Source organism: Salmo salar, chromosome ssa15, assembly GCF_905237065.1.
Source record: "Salmo salar chromosome ssa15, Ssal_v3.1, whole genome shotgun sequence".
Lineage (NCBI taxonomy): Eukaryota > Metazoa > Chordata > Actinopteri > Salmoniformes > Salmonidae > Salmo > Salmo salar.
Window position 1 is genome coordinate 24,997,553 of NC_059456.1, and position 22,282 is coordinate 25,019,834.

The 22,282-nt window shown below is 41.6% G+C and overlaps 1 protein-coding gene and 1 long non-coding RNA gene across 2 annotated transcripts; one reads left to right on the forward strand and one right to left on the reverse strand.

Annotated features, from left to right (window-relative positions):
• Positions 1 to 1,312: 1,312 nt before the first annotated feature.
• On the reverse strand, positions 1,313 to 17,846 carry LOC106571111 (cholesterol 24-hydroxylase). The gene is made up of 15 exons (XM_014143790.2): positions 17,438 to 17,846; positions 17,106 to 17,183; positions 16,940 to 17,021; positions 16,655 to 16,728; positions 16,350 to 16,436; positions 16,113 to 16,251; positions 15,721 to 15,834; positions 15,278 to 15,440; positions 14,984 to 15,049; positions 10,971 to 11,043; positions 10,791 to 10,875; positions 8,866 to 8,976; positions 4,713 to 4,801; positions 2,123 to 2,189; positions 1,313 to 1,944 (listed from the first exon to the last, which is right to left on the reverse strand). The coding sequence occupies exons 1-15, from the start codon at positions 17,584 to 17,586 to the stop codon at positions 1,789 to 1,791; spliced, it is 1,533 nt and encodes a 510-aa protein (XP_013999265.2). The 5' UTR covers positions 17,587 to 17,846; the 3' UTR covers positions 1,313 to 1,788.
• LOC123727246 (uncharacterized) lies at positions 15,777 to 16,499 on the forward strand. Its single transcript, XR_006759137.1, has 2 exons — positions 15,777 to 15,885; positions 16,248 to 16,499. It is a non-coding gene; the product is annotated as an uncharacterized lncRNA (long non-coding RNA).
• Positions 17,847 to 22,282: the final 4,436 nt, after the last annotated feature.

A 22,282-nucleotide genomic window follows, 5' to 3' on the forward strand; every position in this document is an offset into this window, starting at 1 on the left:
CTCAAATGGATGCCATTTCATTCAAAACTTATTGCAAATGTCATATGGCAAATGTCAAGTGTCACACAGCAAAAATCCAATAGATGGTGAGCGAGCTCCATGGTAAATTGTCACAATGCAAATGCACATCAAGTCAATACCCCAGAGACAAATTTTGAAAATGTGATTTTTTTTCTCAAAAACGTATCACCCCCTTAATTAAAGTTCTTTCTGGACCATTTATTGAAATTCTTTTGATTATTATTATTTAAAAAAAAAATGGGGGGGGGGCAATTATACATGTATAAGAACTGTATGAACATACTTTTGTCATATTTATTTTACTGGTCCATAAGGCATATGTTTTGTCCATTTGCAATATGATTTCATAGGAAGTCAAAAGTCGAAGTCAAAAGTCAGTGAACCATTGCCAAATGCCATAAGAAATGTCCAAATGCAATATGAAAGTATTGAAAGTGCCAAATCAGGATGTTATGTCCATTTGCCATGTACGATCGATCATAGGAAGTTGGTTTCCAAACCCAAAAGTCAGTGAACCATGTCCAAATGGCATTTAAACTGCCAAAATGATATATAGCACTATGTTAAGCCATGAATCAACCCAACCGTAGACCCCTTGCACCCCCCCAAAGGCATTAAAAACCATTTTAAAAATGTGCTCCTGGTAACCAGTTCCAATCACCAGGTGCCCGGCTGTCCATTTGCAATATGTTTCAATGGGCATTTACCATCACGGACTTGACATGCTCAAAAAACTGCAGGAATGTGAAATTGACTGGCCCGATGCACTCGGGATGGCGGGGCAGTGATTCTGGTTCCTCTCCATCGCTCGTTGGTGTTGATTTCAGAATGTCATTTTGGTGATGGTCTATCACTGTTTAAACATATTGCAAATGGACAAAAGTCAGCCAGCAAGTCACCGTTCATCAGTCAATTAGATATCATTCTGACACCAAACTGATACCATCTGACACCACACCCACTTTTTCCAACTCGTTTAGAAGCCAACTATCACATATTTCAGAGCAGGCCCAAAATTCACAGCGCCTTCTGTTTAAACCATAATAAAAACATAAAACACGTAGTTACGTTCTGTAGTAGCTAACGTGTATACTGTTGAGTCATCCGCATACATAGAAACTCTGGCTTTACTCAAAGTCAGTGGCATGTCGTTAGTAAAAATTGAAAAAAGCAAGGTCTTATGGGTGTAAAAAACAAAGATACAAAACATGAGAATCAATGTTCTTGGTTTGCCTGCAGGTTCACAGTGATGACCTTGTGGACAAAAGTATTCTAACCTTCTGGAGCTCAGTGATGTTTGGTCAATTATTTTATTAAAATATAGTCAATTCACTCCAACAGAGGCACTGTGGTAATGTTCATCAAAGAAGTTAATATATTACTTTATAAATCTCTTAATATTATGTGATAAATGGTACACTGCAGAGCAACAACATGATAAGGGTGCATTAACAACAAGGAATCAGTACAAATACAAACACTCCTATGTCAAGTCTGTCCTAGTAACTCTCTTCATCACATAGACCCATTATATTTAAGATATTATTTCACCATTGATACAAAAAATAAACAATTGTTCAAGATCCATTTTCATAAAAAATAGCTAGATATTTGATACTTGCAACCTTTCGGTTACTAGTCCAACGCTCTAACCACTAGGCTACGCTGCCACCCCATTGAAAGAAAGAGGTAATTTGCTCCACTAGGAAGTAGAAGGAATAAGACAAGTTATGGAGAAGTGCTAGTCATGTTCAGGTCCCAGTCAGGTCAGGCTGCGGGTGTCTGTCCTCTGTGTCTGATGTTACACACCACTCCACTCTTTGGTCTCAAAGTCCCAGTGTCCAGGATGTCAAAGGACTGGCCAGGCAGCAGGCTGAAGTCAAACCTCTGGAGCAGCTTGGCCATCACTACCTTGGCCTCCATCTGTGAACAACAGATCTGTTTAAAGGATGACAAATCTGGTGTGCTCAACTATAAAAAAAAAAGTATATATTGGAGGCAGAAGTCCAGGAGTAATCTAACTAGGATGGATAATAGGATCAGCAGAGAACACTCCCAAATAAAGTTGTTTCAAAGCATTTCATATGGACAGTCTGCTCACCTGTGCGAAGCTCTGTCCCAGACATGAGCGTGATCCCAGGGCGAAGGGGTAGTAGCAGTAATAGGGTCTTCAGGACAGAAACAAACACAACATGTCTGTTAGTTCCGCATGTGTTTTTCTGTTGCTCATTAAGAAAAACAAGATGTATTTTTTGGGGGTGTGGTTCGATGTGACAGTTACTGATGTTTGTCCCCCATGAGACCAGGTGGTGTAAAGAACTTAAGTTAAAATACATTTAACTACTACTTAAGTAAATTTTTGGGGTATCTATATTTTACTTTTACTCCACTACATTCCTAAAGGAAATAATGTACTTTTTACTCCATACATTTTCCTTGACACCCAAAAATACTCGTTACATTTTGAATGCTTAGCAGGACAGGAAAATTGTGTAATTCACACAATTATCAAGAGAACATCCCTGGTCATCCCTACTGCCTCTAATTGGGCAGACTCACTAAACACAAAGCTTTGATTGTAAATTATGTCGGAGTATTGAACTGTGACCCTGGCTATCCGTAAATTAAAAAAACAAGAATATCGTGTCGTCTGGTTTGCTTAATATAAGAAATTTTAAATGATTTATACTTTTACTTTTGATACTTAAGGACACTCAAAACCAAATACTTTTAGACTTTTATTCAAGTACTATTTTACTGGGTGACTTTGACTTGTTTTTGAAAGAAAAGTACATTTGTTGTCCATTAAAATAACATCAAATTGATCAGAAATACAGTGTAGACATTGTTAATGTTGTAAATGACTATTGAAGCTGGAAACTACAGATTTTTAATGGAATATCTACATAGGTGTACAGAGGCCCATTATCAGCAACCATCACTCCTGTGTTCCAATGGCACGTTGTGTTAGCTAATCCAAGTTGATCATTTTAATAGGCTAATTGATCATTAGAAAACCCTTTTGCAATTATGTTAGCACAGCTGAAACTGCAATAAAACTGGGCTTCTTTAGACTAGTTGAGTATCTGGAGCATCAGCATTTGTGGGTTCGATTACAGGCTCAAAATGGCCAGAAACAAATAACTTTCTTCTAAAACTCATCAGTCCATTCTTGTTCTGAGAAATTAAGGCTATTCCATGCGAGAAATTGCCAAGAAACTGAAGATCTCGTACAACGCTGTGTACTACTCCCTTCACAGCGCAAATTGGCTCTAACCAGAATAGAAGGAGTGGGAGGCCCCGGTGCATAACTGAGCAAGAGGACAAGTACATTAGAGTGTCTAGTTTGAGAAAAAGACGCCTCACAAGTCCTCAACTGGCAGCTTCATTAAATAGTACCCGCAAAACACCAGTCTCAATGTCAAGAGTGAAGAGGCGACTCTGGGATGCTGGACTTCTAGGCAGAGTTGCAAAGAAAAAGCCATATCTCAGACTGGCCAATAAAAATAAAAGATTAAGATGGGCATAATAACACAGAGACTGGACAGAGGAACTCTGCCTAGAAGGCCAGCATCAAGGAGTCGCCTTGTAAATTTGTTTAATACTACCAAGAATCATTCTGTGTGACCCTGATCTAGCCAACTGCAGTAAAAGGTTAACCGACTTGCACATTTTAGTTAATTTTGGCACTGGAATAAATGTTTGACTAATATCGATGTCACATACAGCGCATTTGGAAAGTATTCAGACACCTTCACTTTTTCCACATTTTGTTACGTTACAGCCTTATTTTAAAATGGATTAATTCGTTTTTTCCCCCTCAATGTACACACAATACCCCATAATGACAAAGCAAAAAAGCAAAGGTTTTTAGAATTTTTTGTAAATATTACATTTAAATAAGTATTCAGACCCTTAATCAGTACTTTGTTTAAGCAGCTTTGGCAGCGATTAGAGCCTTGAGTCTTCTTGGGTATAAGCTTGGCACATCTGTATTTGGGTAGTTTCTCCCATTCTTCTCTGCAGATCCTCTCAAGCTCTGTCAGGTTGGATGGGGAGCGTTGCTGCACAGCTATTTTCAGGTCTCTCTAGAGATGTTAGATCAGGTTCAAATCCAGGCTCTGGCTGGGCCACTCAAGGACATTCAGAGACTTGTCCCGAAGTCACTCCTGCGTTGTCTTGGCTGTGTGCTTAGGGTCGTTGTCCTGTTGGAAGGTGAACCTTTGCCCCAGTCTGAGGCCCTGAGCGCTCTGGAGCAGGTTTTAATCAAGGATCTCTCTGTACTTTGGTCCGTTCATCTTTGCCTCGATTATATATACAGGTGTGTGCCTTCCTAAATCATGTCCAATCAATTTCATTTACCACAGGTGGACTCCAAACAAGTTGTAGAAACACCTCAAGGATGATCAATGGAAGAAACAGGATGCACCTGAGCTCAATTTTGCAAAAATGTCTAAAAACCTTTTTTCCTTCGTCATTATGGGGTATTGTGTGTAGATCGATGAGGAAAATTGATTTTTAAATACATGTTAGAATAAGGCTGTAACATAACATAAGTGTGGAAAAAGTGAAGTGGTGTGAATATTTTCTGAATGTACTGTATGCCGGTTTCAACGAGAGAAGTTCTGCTTTAATCAATTCAAATGTTGTAAAGAAACAATAAAACAATAAAAAAGTATCGTGTGACTTACTTGGCAGCGTCTGGATGGAACCTCTCTGGGTCAAACTTCAGCGGGTCCTCAAAGAACTTATCCAACCTTCCACAGACATACGAACTGAACTGTAAACAGACAAGATAGAGGCAAACATAAAAGATTTAAGACAGTTTAGGAAATAAAATAAGTACACCCACACCCAAAATAGTTAATGAGGTGTTGACTACACTGTTAAAATGAAGAGCATTGTAACACCAAAACTCTTTCAATATGCTTTGTGTTGTAGTCATGACAGACAAAGATATATAGTTAAGCAAACTTTACTAGGCATGTTGTCAACCAGCACATTAATAAAGTAACAACTGGTTTCCATTTCCTGTGTAACATCAATATTGCTACATGTTCTCTTTTTTCTTTTTTAACAACAAAGGCAGACTCCACCTAACTTTGGCTTGTAGTCTGCAAAAAACTGGAATGTGAACTGAATATTTGTTTACTGTCTCTGACTGTCCATTAATTATTATTATTTTTACTTTCGCACAAAGTCTTTCAGGTGTATAGGTCTTCGGATGGCCCTACCAGACCTTGTGTGGGGAGTGTTGATTACATCAGGAGGTGCTTGACCTGAGATGTTTGGATCTTCTTGTTGAGGTGCAGCGTGTACCTCTAGGTTGTGTTCAGCACCCTGCTGGGCGTCAGCTGGTCCTCTGTTTACTGGCTCTGTGCCAGGCTCCTCAACAGTGGGGAAATCCTCCTCTATTTCTCTGCTCTTCCTCAGGGGTCGCCTGTTCCTCCTGAAGACTTGTCCCTGTTCTGTCTTCACCTCATAGGACCTTTGCTCCACAGGTCTGACTACTGTGGTCCTCTGCTACCACTGTTTCTGTCCTGTGAGTGGCTGAACTCACACCCTGTCATCTCGTTGCAGCTCTGTGAGATCCTTAGCAGAGGTGTCGTAGTACTTTGCCTGTTTCTGCTGTCTTTATTTGAACTTCTCCAGCTGACAGTTTGCCATCCCCGGTCTCAGAAGTTTCACTCATTATAAGTAGTGTCTTTGTACGTTTTCCCATGAGCACCATTGCAGGGCTGCTGTCTGTTCCTTGTGACGGGGTATTTCTGTGATCCAGCACGGCCAGGTATGGGTCAGCACCTGCTCTCTTTGCCATCAGTCTTTTGGCTGTTTTCACTGCCGATTCCACTTTCCCATTACTCTGTCAGGGCTCTGCTGGCGTATGCTATTGGTTGTCCTCCCTGCACCAAGGCTGCTCCTAACCCACTCTCTGAAGCATCACACTGTAGTACAAGCTGCTCTGTTGGGTTGTAGTATTTCAGCACAGGGGTCTGTCCAATGGTATCCCTGATTTTATTGAAAGCCTGCTCATGTCTCTCTGACCACTCCCACAGTGAGTCCTTGTGTGTTAGCTGTCGCTGTGGCTCGCAGAGCTCCGTGGCGTGGCTGCAGAACTTGGCTATGTAGTTTACCATGCCCAGGAAGCGCTGCACCCACTGCACATCTGTAGGCCTAGGCATCTGTTTGATGGCTGTCACTTTTCCTGGTTCCACTTTCAACCCCTCTGATGTTAGCAGGTGGCCAATGTAGGGCACTTCCTTCAGCCTGAGCTGCAGCTTATCTGGATTCAGCTTGATATTGAGCTTCCTGCATCCGTCCAGGAGCATTTTCAGGTTTTTGTCATGGTCCAGAGTCGCCGCTTCATCGTTGTCTCCTTCTCCCACAAGCAGGATGTCATCTGCAATGAGTTTGACTCCTGGAAGACCTTCCATTGCCTGGTTCAACTTCCTCTGAAAGATCTCTGGGGCTGGACTGATTCCCACTGGCATGAGCAGCCACCTGTAGCATCCCATGGGAGTAGAGAACGTGGCGAGATAGCTGGATTCCTCCTCCAGTTCCCCATGCCAACATCCATTTTTTACATCACAAACAGAGAACACGTGTGCTCTGTTCAGATGTGGCAGCACGTCTTCAATAGTGAGAAGTGGGTAATGGCTCCTCTTGAGTGCCTTGTTGAGAGGCTTCGGATCAATACACACTTAGTTTTCCCAGACGGTTTCTTCACTACGATCAGGCTGCTAATCCAATCTGTGCTTTTTTCAACTGCTTTTATCATCCTTCTTTTCTCTAGACCACTGAGCTCCTCTTTGAGTGGTTTATATAGTGCTACTGGCATTCTTCTCTTTGGCAGCTGGACGGGCTCCACTTGCTCACCCACTTCCAGCTTCAGTTTGCCGGGTAAGCATCCATTTCCCTGGATTACATCAGAGTACTCCTGTTTAATTTGCTCTTTAGTCCAGGATCCTGTTGTTTTCTCGATGGCCAGGATGTTGTGATGCTGCACAGTAATCAACTCCATTGCCTGTATAGCCTTACTGCCTAGAATGGGCCTGTGCACATTCTTGTTGACTATGATGAACTCAACTTGGTAGGTTTTCTTATTGCGTGGATTGATCACTTTAAGTTTTTAGCACAGAGTCACTCACGATAGCTAGCTAACGTTGACATTCGGCGCGATGACTAGCCTGTAAACGCGGCACTTTTTCAAACTGCCGCCTGGGATGTATTCTTCATTTACATCAATGAGATCCAGGTTCTTTTGAGTACCGCTGTCACCATGTTTCAATATGCCTTGTGTTGTAGTCACGACAGACAAAGATATATAGTTAAGCTAACTTTACTAGGCATGTTGTCAACCAGCACATTAATAAAGTAAGTAACAACTGGCGTCCGTTTCCTGTGTAACATCAATATGAGTAACATCAATATTGCAACACAAACTAGTTGCAACTGAGCTGCCACCAACTTGAAGGAGACAAAACCTTATCTTTGCTGGAGTATTGACACACATAACATGGTGTGTTGTAACACCACTAAATCAAATATTGTGCAAAACCTTGCCAGGGACTGGGAGCACTAACAGAAAAGGTTAAACACTATTTTGGAGATTCAAGTTCTGTTTAGAGCAGAATTACATCCATTCTCTTTTGGTGTCATTTCCTTTGTCTATGTGGGAATGGGTGCTGTCCTCATTGAACGTCAAATTGCCTGACAGTTTTGATATCCGCTCATCATGATCCATTACACAACAAACTGCTTAATACCAATATAGAAATATAGTCTTCTTTCTTTAAACATGTAAACAACATTGTGTGAAAGAATCATAGTCTAAAAATGTTGAATTACCCACAATCCTCTAAAAACAGAGTCATGCGTCAAGATAAGAAATGCAACGTGATTAAAACCAAAGACTTCCAATGAGTTCAATCAATCTATTGTCTCTCACTTTGATTATCCTCATAAAAGATAATTACATTTTGAGTAACATATTCAGTTGGATTTACATTACTTTAGTAAAATTAAATTAACAAATAATTGAAATGACTTGCATTTGTAAACCATTGATTGTATGAGAAACACCATTTTAGAGTTTTGATGCAGCCTTTTACATTCACTGAACCCCCAAAATGGGTTTTCACAACGCTCTCTTAAAAACACCCATATTCAGATTTAAGAACCACTTTGGGTGTTTCAGAGTTCCTACACTTCTGTTTTAAAACACATTCTGTGTATTAACATTTTACATTCAAACACACAGATCTCAGCTTAGGTGCACTACCTGTCATGGTTTCATTACACAATCATGGTGTTTTGAGACATTCTATGTTTACAGTGTAACAGAGAAAAAGTCAATGATACTACATTGAGGTATGAGCCATACTGGCTTAGACAAGGCTACTTCATTCCTTTACTACATTGAGGTATGAGCCATACTGGCTTAGACAAGGCTACTTCATTCCTTTACTACATTGAGGTATGAGCCATACTGGCTTAGACAAGGCTACTTCATTCCTTTACTACATTGAGGTATGAGCCATACTGGCTTAGACAAGGCTACTTCATTCCTTTACTACATTGAGGTACCACAGCGTATCACATGTTAACACCACAACTAAATTTAGAGATATTAAAGGGATACTTTTCCTCCAGAGTCAGATGAACTCCTGGATACTATTTTTATGTCTCTGTGTCCAGTATGAAGGAAGTTAGAGGTAGTTTCCCGAGCAAATGCTAACTAGCGTTAGCGCAATGACGAAGTCTATGGGTATCTGCTAGTATGTATCCTTTTAACATACAATAACACTCATCACTCATCACATTGTTTTTGAGGTGACTACTCACGACGCATGAGACTCCCGCTGGGATGGGGATGCCGTTGATGACGATGTCGTTGGGGATGAAGCGAGAAGTGCCTGGTGCTGTAGGGTACAACCTTAGAGTCTCCTTCAAAACCTAACGTGGGGAGATGATATGAATCAAACACACCATGCTGATTAATTAACCATGTGAAGAGTTACCTGACCCAAGACTTGAACACTTGCGTTAGCTCCCTGAGCTAAATCACACTGGGCACAGACGTCAATTCAACATCTAGTTTTGATTTACATTTGATTTAGTTGTAAACGTAAATTCAACTTGAAATCAATAAAAATTGTCAATAAAAATTGTAACCATGTCATTTGATTTAGGTTAAAAGGATTTTTGCAAAACCAATCAGTTTTCCAAGTCATCACATAGATTTTTTTGGTTGAAATGAAGTGGAAACAACGTTGATAATGGGATGCAATGCCTAGGCTTTAGCTCAGCCGGCTAATACAGTCTTGCAGCCCAACCAGGTTAACATCCAGTTGGTCACACAACTGCTGTTAATATAGTACAAGTATTGTATAAAATAGTATATTAGTATACTAGTAATAAGTTTTAAATCAAATTTAATTTTTCACATGCGCCGAATACAACAGCTTACCTTGAAATGCTTACAAGTCTTTAACCAACAATTTAGTTTCAAGAAAAATAAGAGTTGAGAAAATATTTACTAAATAAACTAAAGTAAAAAAACAAAAGAGTAACAATAAGATAACGAGGCTATATACAGGGGTTACCGTACAGAGGCAATGTGTGGGGGTACAGGCTAGTCAAGGTAATTGTGGTAATATGTACATGTAGGTAGGGGTAAAGTGACTATGCATAGCTAATAAACAGCGGGTCAATGTAAATAGTCCGGATGGCCATTTGATTAGTTTAGTTGTTCAGCAGTCTTATGGCTTGGGGGGTAGAACCTGTTAAGGAGCCTTTTGGTCATAAACTTGGTGCTCCGGTACCGTTTGCCGTGCGGTAGCAGAGATGACTATGGCTGGAGTCTTTGAATTTTTTGGGGGCCTTCCTCTGATACTCCCTAGTATATAGATCCTGGATGGCAGGAAGCTTGGCCCCAGTGATCTACTGGGCCGTACACACTACCCTCTGTAGCGCCTTCTGGTCAGATGCCGAGAAATTGCCATACCAGGCGGTAATGCAACCGGTCAGGATGCTCTCGATGGTGCAGCTGTAGAACTTTTTGAGGATCTGGGGACCCATGCCAAATATTTTCAGTCTCTTGATGGGGAAAAGGTGTTGTCGTGCCCTATTCACAACTGTCTTGGTGTGTTTGGACCATGATAGTTTGTTGGTGATGTGGACACCAAGGAACTTGAAACTCTCGACCCGCTCCACTTCAGTCTAGTCAATGTTTATGTGGCCTGTACGGCCCTCCTTTTCCTTTAGTCCACGATCAGCTCCTTTGTCTTGCTCACATTGAGAGAGAGGTTGTTGTCTCTGACCTCCTCCCTATAGGCTGTCTCATCGTTGTCAGTGACACTGTTGTGTCGTCAGCAAACGTAATAATGGTGTTGGAGTCGTGGGTGATCAGGGAGTACAGGAGGGGACTAAGCACACACCCCTGAGAGGCCTCAGTGTTGAGTATCAGCATTATATCCTTTGCGTACGACTCGTTAAAGAAAACATCTTCATCCAGTTCCAGGGGAGTAATTGTGCTACAAAGTAGTACAAAGTAGCACAATTCGTTGAGAGCCCGTAAAACGACAGCCATCTCCTCCAGCGCCATTCTATCAGCCATCGTACAACATTGTATAACGTACAATATGGTTTCTGTTTATAGATGACAGTTCCAATTCTGAGTCCTGGATCTGGTTTGTAGCTCCATTGCTGTCACTGTCAGGCCAATGACAAGACAGCACAAACGGACCTGGGACCGGTAGATCATTTACCTGAGACAGGTAGGTCATTTTCCCCAGGTCGTCAAAGCTAATTTCCTGTTTCATCCCGATGACGTCATCCACTTCCTGCTTCACCCTGGAGAGGTCAGAGACACTCACAAACTCAACCAACCTGTTTTTATTACAGAAAGGATCAATAACGAAAATAGAAATGATGAAAACAAGTCCTACTTCGTCAATATCTCTGGCAGCCTTCCCAGTTCCATGACGGCAAAAGCTAGTTGATTGGCTGTTGTCTCTTGCCCTGTCATGATTAAAACAAACAAAAGTAATGTCACTGTTGTTTCTTCAAATTTCACTTGAGCGGGAAAAATTATATTACGAAGATGGATTTTATATATATATATATATACAGTTGAAGTCGGAAAATTACAAGCACTTAGGTTGGAGTCATTAAAACTCGTTTTTCAACCACTCCACAAATGTCTTGTTAACAAACTATACTTTTGGCAAGTTGGTTAGGACATCTACTTTGTGCATGACACAAGTAATTTTTCCAACAATTGTTTACAGACAGATTATTTCACTTATAACTCACTGTATCACAATTCCAGTGGGTCAGAAGGTTACATACACTAAGTTGACTGTGCCTTTAAACAGCTTGGGAAATTCCAGAAAATGATGTCATGGCTTTAGAAGCTTCTGATAGGCTAATTGACATCATTTGAGTCAATTGGAGGTGTACCTGTGGATGTATTTCAAGGCCGACCTTTAAACTTAGTGCCTCTTTGTTTGACATCATGGGAAAATCAAAAGAAATCAGCCAAGACCTCAGAAAAAAATTGTAGACCTCCACAAGTCTGGTTCATCCTTGGGAGCAATTTCCAAACGCCTGAAGGTGCCAAGTACATCTGTATAAACAATAGTACGCAAGTATAAATACCATGGGACCATCCAGCTGTCATACCACTTAGGAAGGAGACGCGTTCTGTCTACTAGAGATGGACATACTTTGGTGCGAAAAGTGCAAATCAATCCCAGAATAACAGCAAAGGACCTTGTGAAGATGCTGGAGCAAACAGGTACAAGAGTATCTATATCCACAGTAAAACGAGTCTTATATCGACACAACCTGAATGGCCGCTCAGCAAGGAAGAAGCCATTGCTCCAAAACCACCATAAAAAAGCCAGACTATGGTTTGCAACTGCACATGGGGACAAAGATCATACTTTTCGGGGGAAATGTCCTCTGGTCTGATGAAACAAAAATAGAACTGTTTGGGCATAATGACCATCGTTATGTTTGGAGGAAAAAGGGGGATGCTTTCAAGCTGAAGAACACCATCCCAACCGTGAAGCACGGGGGTAGTAGCATCATGTTGCGGTGGTGCTTTGCTGCAGGAGGGACTGGTGTACTTCACAAAATACATGTCATCATGAGTTAGGAAAATTATGTGAATATATTGAAGCGACATCTCAAGACATCAGTCAGGAAGTTAAAGCTTGGTCGCAAATGGGTCTTCCAAATGGACAATGACCCCAAGCATACTTCCAAAGTTGTGGCAAAATGGCTTAAGGACAACAAAGTCAAGGTATTGGAGTGGCCATCACAAAGCCCTGATCTCAATCCAATAAAAACTTGGTGGGCAGAACTGAAAAAGTGTGTGCGAGTAAGGAGGCCTACAAACCTGACTCGGTTACACCAGCTCTGTCAGGAGGAATGGGCCAAAATTCACCCAACTTATTGTGGGAAGCTTGTGGAAGGCTACCCAAAACGTTTGACCCAAGTTAAACAATTTAAAGGCAATGCTACCAAATATTAATTGAGTGTATGTAAACTTCTGACCCACTGGGAATGTGATGAAAGAAATGAAAGATGAAATAAATCATTCTCTCTACTATCATTCTGACATTTCACATTCTTAAAATAAAGTGGTGATCCTAACTGAACTAAAACAAGGAATTTTAACTAAGATTAAATGTCAGGAATTGTGAAAACTGAGTTTAAATGTATTTGGCTAAGGTGTATGTAAACTTCCGAATTCAACTGTATGTATGTATGTATATATATATATATATATATATATTTAAATATATATACTGCTCAAAAAAATAAAGGGAACACTAAAATAACACATCCTAGGTCTGAATGAAAGAAATCATCTTATTAAATACTTTTTTCTTTACATAGTTGAATGTGCTGACAACAAAATCACACAAAAATAATCAATGGAAATCCAATTTATCAACCCATGGAGGTCTGGATTTGGAGTCACACTCAAAATTAAAGTGGAAAACCACACTACAGGCTGATCCAACTTTGATGTAATATCCTTAAAACAAGTCAAAATGAGGCTCAGTAGTGTGTGTGGCCTCCACGTGCCTGTATGACCTCCCTACAACGCCTGGGCATGCTCCTGATGAGGTGGCGGATGGTCTCCTGAGGGATCTCCTCCCAGACCTGGACTAAAGCATCCGCCAACTCCTGGACAGTCTGTGGTGCAACGTGGCGTTGGTGGATGGAGCGAGACATGATGTCCCAGATGTGCTCAATTGGATTCAGGTCTGGGGAACGGAAGGGCCAGTCCATAGCATCAATGCCTTCCTCTTGCAGGAACTGCTGACACACTCCAGCCACACGAGGTCTAGCATTGTCTTGCATTAGGAGGAACCCAGGGCCAACCGCACCAGCATATGGTCTCACAAGGGGTCTGAGGATCTCATCTCGGTACCTAATGGCAGTCAGGCTACCTCTGGCGAGCACATGGAGGGCTGTGCGGCCCCCCAAAGAAATGCCACCCCACACCATGACTGACCCACCACCAAACCGGTCATGCTGGAGGATGTTGCAGGCAGCAGAACGTTCTCCACGGCGTCTCCAGACTCTATCACATGTGCTCAGTGTGAACCTGCTTTCATCTGTGAAGAGCACAGGGCGCCAGTGGCGAATTTGCCAATCTTGGTGTTCTCTGGCAAATGCCAAACGTCCTGCACGGTGTTGGGCTGTAAGCACAACCCCCACCTGTGGACGTCGGGCCCTCATACCACCCTCATGGAGTCTGTTTCTGACCGTTTGAGCAGACACATGCACATTTGTGGCCTGCTGGAGGTCATTTTGCAGGGCTCTGGCAGTGCTCCTCCTGCTCCTCCTTGCACAAAGGCGGAGGTAGCGGTCCTGCTGCTTGGTTGTTGCCCTCCTACGGCCTCCTCCACGTCTCCTGATGTACTGGCCTGTCTCCTGGTAGCGCCTCCATGCTCTGGACACTACGCTGACAGACACAGCAAACCTTCTTGCCACAGCTCGCATTGATGTGCCATCCTGGATGAGCTGCACTACCTGAGCCACTTGTGTGGGTTGTAGACTCCGTCTCATGCTACCACTAGAGTGAAAGCACCGCCAGCATTCAAAAGTGACAAAAACATCAGCCAGGAAGCATAGGAACTGAGAAGTGGTCTGTGGTCACCACCTGCAGAACCACTCCTTTATTGGGGGTGTCTTGCTAATTGCCTATAATTTCCACCTGTTGTCTATTACATTTGCACAACAGCATGTGAAATTTATTGTCAATCAGTGTTGCTTCCTAAGTGGACAGTTTGATTTCACAGAAGTGTGATTGACTTGGAGTTACATTGTGTTGTTTAAGTGTTCCCTTTATTTTTTTGAGCAGTGTATATATGTATATATATATTAAGGGATTTATATGTTTGAATGTAATGATTAAATAATTCTACCCTGAAACTTAACTATTAGGGATATGGTCTATATAGCATGTAGAACGGGTAACTAAAGGGTTAAGCATAAGTCTAACGAGGTTGGACTAGGATAAGAGAGGCATGAGTGTCTGTGTGTTTAAGTAAACACCAAGAACTGTTAAACTGTGGTTGACCTGACCTAGCTAGAACTCTGAGGGTTTATGATATGGGAGGGAGTACCCCTAATCTCAGAGGAATGAAACTGTCGGCTGGGTAATGATCTACAGTGTTAAGAGATCTGGGGCCTTAATGTTTGTGTGTGCGTAAATACGGAGCCTGGTATATAATGATGTCTCTGTACAAAGTACATCAGAACGTTCTCGTGAATAAACATTCTGCCTCTTGTATGCTGGGACTCTGTCTGTTTCATTCAACCAGAATCTTACAAAATTCCGGGTTGCAGACTGAGTATTTTAATTGAAGGTAACATTGAGAACATAATTCTCCTAACATTATATAAAAAGTATAGCACTTTTTTCAGGGAGACGTACCGGCAATGAAGAACGTCACAAAGTTGTCCAGCATAAGCTCCTCATCATCGTTTGCTATGTTTTCCTCTGAAATGATGGATATATCAGTTTACAGCATTGTAGTGCTACTGAACCTCATCAATAACATGACTGTTTTAGCAAACACTTGTCTCACAATGTTACATGCAGAGCCACAGGTAAAAGGATTCCAATGTTAGCCTGGTCCCAGATCTGTTTGTGCCGTCTTGTCTTGAACAGTGGCAGGAGTTGGCAAAACAGCACGAACAGATCTAGGATCAGGCTACTACAACATGCCTTTGCCAGCCGTCTTGAGGATCTGTGTGAGGATGTCTTTTGGAACGTCCTCTCCGTTTTGGACGGCCATTTTCCTCTCGTTGATCCACTGTCTGCCTGTCGAACGCAGCAGCCGACAAGACTTCTTCACCTCGTTGATGAACTTCTTGTTCTTTGGGTAGAGCTAGAAATATGACATCCGACCATTTATTTAAACCCCATCTAGGGACTGTGACTCTGTAAAACGCATTATGGTGCATTTAGCCACATCTTACAGGCTTCCTACTTGGAAGGACGGCAACAAGAGACTAGAACAAACTGTTCATGAGTGTCAATGTTCTAACTGTATTTGTTTCCTATGAAATAGGATTTTATCTGATGAAACTGTAGGATTTCAAATAGATAAATTCAATAAGCAATCATTCTCGAGAAGCATCACTAACATACTTGATGTCATTATTTACCTGGAAGGTGGAGTCTCTGAGATAGTGGACCATTCCCTTCAGACACATCTCTATAGCTTTGGGAAACGGAGAGTCACTCTCATTCAGCAGATCCAGCTCCACTCCAAACGCCACCTACAGATGATATAAAAACAGAGGATTGACAACATCTTACAACATGATAAGGTAAAACTCCTGGTTCTAGTTATGCTAATTATAGCTAGCACTTTGGCTTGGTTAGACTAAATTGTATATAGCTTAGGTAATGAGTGTGTTATCAGTTGTCATAAGCAAAAAACTGCCTGTTATGACAATTTTACTGTCAGATATACAAACAAATGTAGCTTTATAACAGAGAGAATAAAGTGTAAGTGCAGTGTGGGGATCTGAGGGGAACAGGAAGTGAACGTTACCTTAGCGATGACATCCAGTGTCACACAGTTTAACATGTGGTGCATGTTGGCAGCTGTGTTGGTGTCAGCCATGTCTGCCAGTTTATCCATCAGCTTCTCTGCCCTCTCGTTGAACACACCCATCTGACCCCGCAGGTACCTAACAATACACAGCAATGATGGATGGATGAACAGATGGATGGCTGGATGGATAGATCAATGGATTATTACACCATGTGAAATGGATAAGTGACTTACAGACTGCTGAAGGCAGGGTCCATTATTCTTCGCTGTTTGTACCACTCATCATGATTCTGTGCTGTGACCAGGCCATTTCCAAAAAACCTATGAAGAAGGACAACAGAGTATTTACCCTAAGACTGAATAAACTGACCAGTGACCAAGTTGTCCCGTTTGAATGTCTATATGCTCTGTAGGCTACGCAGGCGATAACCAGCATTAGGAGGGATTGTGTTGAAAGAGTTGGTACCAACCAAAACATTGACACAATAAATAGTAGTAGGAAGTATATTTAGATAACATTAATTATACAGAGGACTCACCTCTGTCCAAACAGGTTGAAGAGACGCTTGTAGACCAGTGAGTCTTTAGGGTACTTAGGTGACATCAGGACTTCCTGTGGAGACAAAGCAAATTGTCAATTTGGTTTGAAGGGGGAATTGGGGTAATGGATTATTTTACAGCACTTTAATTTCAGAAATTAACATGGTAAAATGTATAATTAACCTAATCTTGGTTAACCCAGAACTAAAATCTTGCTTATTTGGTCAGGTGTTTACGTAGTCAGTCAATCAGAGATTATAATTACAGTAATTTCTCAGGTTTACCTTGGTGGTATCAGGACAGGTCACACACAACACCACAACATGCATACCGTTGATACGGTAGACCGGTCCATATGTCTCAGCCCTGTCAAAGATAAAATATATCTCTATTTATTGTCCCATGATAAACAACACTTGATTCAATGTGTGTGTGTAGCATTCAACAAACCATTCCAGAAATTTGTCGTGGACAAATCGATCATTGCTCATCTCCCTCAGCAAGGTTGGGGAATGACCAAATAAAAAACTAGGGGAGAACAAGAGACGAATTAATCCATAAATGACAAATAAGGAGGTTATGGCATGAGAGATACCTTCACCTTGTGAAAAGGAAAAAGGCAGGTGAAACAGCGACCATGACGGCTGTTGAGGTCAACTTTCACCTACTGTAGTTCCTTATCAACAAATCTGATGCGGTATGTCGTCTCTCAATATAGTTGAAACTAACATTTAGCTAAAGCATTTTAAAATAAATATTCAAGTTACATAATACTGACTCACCTATCCCTTGGTGGTCCCGGTATGTGATCATATTTCAGATGAATATATTTTATGTAAAGACAAAAAATTAGAAACGCGATCAAAATCAAACCAAGCAAGCACATAAGCAAATAACCGATCCAACTTGCAATCAAATGAAAAAGTGTCATATTTCCGAAGACTAGATATCTCGCAGTGACCCTACAAACCAGTTATGTGGTCGTTTATTTTGGACGGAATTCGGTCAGCTGTAGTACTAGAAGCAGAGCGGAAGAGACGAAGCGAGAGGGTTTACTACGCCCCAAATGTGATCGTTAATTATTATGGAGTGGCTGCTTTACAATATTTTCTGGAACCTGAATTACCGTGGCTATTGATACGGAGATTTCTGCGCATGAGCGTGATGTTTTTTGTATGTACTCTAGCTGCTGTCCACTCTGCTGTTTACGTCGCTTCTGCTCAGTGCTCCCACTGCCACTTCCTTCATCGGGCTGCCTTCAACCGTTCGGCTGCCCAGAGGTTCAACAGGTTGAACTCGTGCGGTACTTGCATGATCATTGAGTGGTTAAAGCGCATATTGTTTTTTGCCCCTTTGCAAAACTTTTTGCAGAAATTCTGGCTAGTGGCTACGATATGGCTGCAACTATAATGAGTAGCCTACATCATCACACAACATTCTATTTTGACCTGTTCTATCAAAAGTGTTGGAAAAACTTGTCAATAATCATCAGGCTTTCTTGATGTCTATAGTATTCTCTCTGGTATGCAATCTGGTTTCAGCTCAGGTTATGGATGTGTCACTGCAACCTTAAAGGTCATCAATGATGTCAACATTGCCCTTGATTCTAAACAATGTTGTGCGGCTATTTTTATTGACTTGGCCAAAGTTTTTGATACAGTAGACCATTCCATTCCTGTTGGCCGGCTAAGGAGTATTGGTGTCTCTGATGGGTCTTTGGCCTGGTTTGCTAACTACCTCTCTCTCTCTCAAAGAGTGCAGTGTATAAAGTCAGAACATCCGCTGTCTCAGCCACTGCCTGTCACCAAGGGAGTACCCCAATGCTCAATCCTAGGACACCTCCAAAACAAAGGTCATGTGGTTTGGTAAGAAGAATGCCCCTCACCCTACCTGTGTGATTACTACCTCTGAGGGTTTAGAGCTTGGGAGTATGGCTAGATGGTACACTGTCCCTCTCTCAGCACATGTCAAAGCTGCAGGCTAAAGTTACATCTAGACTTGGTTTCCTCTATCGTAATCGCTCCTCTTTCACCCCAGCTGTCAAACTAACCCTGATTCAGATGACCATGCTAGATTGCTAGATACATGCTAGATACGTCATTTATAGATCTGCAGGTGTGTGTTAGATATTCTTTACCATTCAGCCATCAGATTTGACACCAATGCTCCTTATAGGACACATCACTGCACTCTATTGTCCTCTCTAAACTGGTAATCTCTGTATACCTGTCGCAAGACCTACTGGTTGATGCTTATCTATAAAACCCCCTTAGGCCTCACTCCCCCTATCTGAGATATCTACTGCAGCCCTCATCCTCCACATACAACACCCGTTCTGCCAGTCACATTCTGTTAAAGGTCCCCAAAGCACACACATCCCTGGGTCAGTCCTCTTTTCAGTTCGCTGCAGCTAGCGACTGGAACGAGCTGCAACAAACACTCAAACTGGACAGTTTTATCTCCATCTCTTCATTCAAAGACTCAATCATGGACACACTTACTGACAGTTGTGGCTGCTTTGCGTGATGTATTGCTGTCTCTACCTTCTTGCCCTTTGTGCTGTTGTCTGTGCCCAACAATGTTTCTACCATGTTTTGTGCTGCCGCCATGTTGTGTTGCTAGCATGTTGTTGTCATGTTGTGCTGCTGCCATGTTGTGTTGCTAGCATGTTGTTGTCCTGTTGTGCTGCTACCATGTTATGCTGTTGCCATCATGTTGTGTTGCTAGGATGTTGTGTTGTTAACATGTTGTCATGTTGTACTGCTGCCATGTTGTGTTGCTAGCATGTTGTCATGTTGTGCTGTTGCCATGTTGTGTTGCTACCATGCTCTGCCCCACCTACACAGAATGATGAGTTGCCACTGACAGGCACAGAGATTACATTTACGCCAAGATCTAGCCTAATAAAAAGAAACCCTCAACCTTTGCACAGTGACCAGACTGTACAAATGTACCTAGGTAGGTAGGTAGGTAGGTAGACAGTATCTACCTACAGCCATTTCTATCAGGCATGCTTAGGCACATATTTTTATAGTAAAACCAGCTTCAGTTTCAGATTTACATCAGTAAATAGTTGTATTAATGTTTCTCCTCACTGTTTTTTGTAAATTTAGCTAGTTTGCTGGATGTGCAATACTTGTTATTGACATCTGTTTGGTATCTTATCTTGCATCACACCTATAATTTAGTGAGATTGGAATGCATCCCAGGTGTTTGGAATCCTATCTGGCTTCATGGCCATAATTTAGTGAGATTGGAATGCATCCCAGGTGTTTGGAATCCTATCTGGCTTCATGGCCATAATTTAGTGAGATTGGAATGCATCCCAGGTGTTTGGAATCCTATCTGGCTTCATGGCCATAATTTAGTGAGATTGGAATGCATCCCAGGTGTTTGGAATCCTATCTGGCTTCATGGCCATCAAGTGAGATTGGAATGCATCCCAGGTCATAATCATAACTGTCAATCATCGTAAATGATGTTACATAGCTAACCAGTAAAATTATTTACAGTTGCTGAAGTTACACGTTTGCTAACAAGTTACAAATGTGAGGCGTGGCACATAACATGTTAGCAGACTAGTTAGCCAACTCCAGTCATGTGCTAACGTTTGCTGGTAAACCTAGCTTTAGGTGGTTGGTTGTAATGTTGTAGCTTGCTGTTCCGTAGCCATATCTATGACTAAAAAGAAAACAGGTTTTACAATCAAGATACAAAAAGATCTCTGATTGTAAAACCTCTTCCATTTTTAGTTAGCTAGCTACATAGTTAACCAGCTAAGTTAGCAAACAGAAAAATTATTTGATTTCCCCCACTGTAACGCAGTAGTATATTAGCCAGCAATACACAATATGGGTTTCAGTAAATAAGCTGAAGTTAGCTAGCTAGCTAACCTAGGTGGCTTGCAGGAAAAATACATTACGGTGCCTAGCTAGCTAAGTAGGTGAAATATTTGTCATCTGCCCTCTTGGTGCTGGCATCAGCTGTAGCTGAGCTTCTAACGTTAGCTAAATCCTACTAGGGCCCCAGAGTGGCGCAATGGTCTAAGACACTACATCTCAGTGCTAGAGGTGTCACTACAGACCCTGGTTCAAATCCAGGCTATATCACAACCGGCCATGATTGGGAGTCCCATAAGGCGGTGCTGTTACGTTAATTAAGTTATCAATGTTCTTAAACCGAACTTAGATTAAACTACTCAGTCTGCCCCCCCCAGAGTGTGTAAGATTCTGGTTGAATGAAGCAGACGGAGAACCAGCCTACAAGGGTCAAAACATTTATTTCAGCTCTGAAATCCTTACAATGTACAAAGCCTTTTATATTAAAACACACACACACACTTACATCAGTAGAGAACTCCACACCGCTTTAGGCGGCTGTATTTTTCCACAGTACACATACATTCCTTATCAAACCTTGCCACCTGTTTTCTAATCTCCTGCCAACTAAGCAGTTCCCAGGCCATGGTTTCTCTCCATAACTTAGGGAGGGCATCTTCTCCTGTTCCTTTCCCAAGGTCGTCTTATCAACTCTGCCCTGCTCATTTTGAAGTGGTAACAGTGTCTTAGTTTTAAACAGTCTACTCACCCACAGCCATAGCCTTTATAATTTCTAATACATTTCAACAGGTTATATGGTTTCTGAGTGAAATCATTTAGTCAAACCTTTAATCATATAATTTCCATTACAGGTGCACAATTGGCCCAGCGTCGTCTGGGTTTGGCTGGTGTAGGCCGTCATTGTAAATAAGAATTTGTTCTTAACTGACTTGCCTAGTTAAATAAAGGTACAAAAAAAAAATGTTTTGAATCCTCTTAGCTATATTCTGGTTGAAACATGTATGGATGAATGTCACCATTTAGCTAATAGAGCATCATAAAATGCTCCATGGTCGAGTTCGTGTTGATGAGAGGAATCATTTGAAGCCATTGTGTCTGGGAAGTTCTTTCAGTTTTGCCCAAAGGATTGTTTTTAGTGTCCGCCTGATTTTCAAAAAAGCCTGCCTTCGGGAAGCGACGGGGGCCAGAGCACAAAGCACCTCCGACACAAGTTGTAGTCTTTCAGAGACTGAAAGAAATGTCTGCTTGTATATTTAGCAATGAATCCACCAAAAAGAGCATCGCTAAAAGATGTCCAATGGCTCTATCGAACAAGGACAACCATATCTACACCCACAAAAACGTATAGTGCGATCAGTATATAACATAGTGCCTTCCCAAAATGCCCCATCAACACACCGGAAGCCGTCATAGGGTGTATCATTCAGCGTGCAAAACCCTGACCCGCCTTCCTCCTGGGCAATATATGTCAAAGCCACAATGTATTTTACCCAGAGTACCCATTCATGTGAATTACAGTCCTATGTACACTGCATTCGGGAAGTATTCAGACCCCTTGACTTTTTCCAAATTTTGTTAGGTTACATGCTTATTCTAAAATGGATTAAATAAAACATTTTCCTCAATCTACACACAATACCTCAAGGATAAAGCGAAAACAGGTATTTAGAAATTGTTGGAAATGTATTAAAAACAAAAATGTTTTTGCAGACCTTTTGCTATGAGACTCGAAATTGAGCTCAGGTGAATCTTGTTTCCATTAGATTCAGGTATTAAATAAGGTATTTG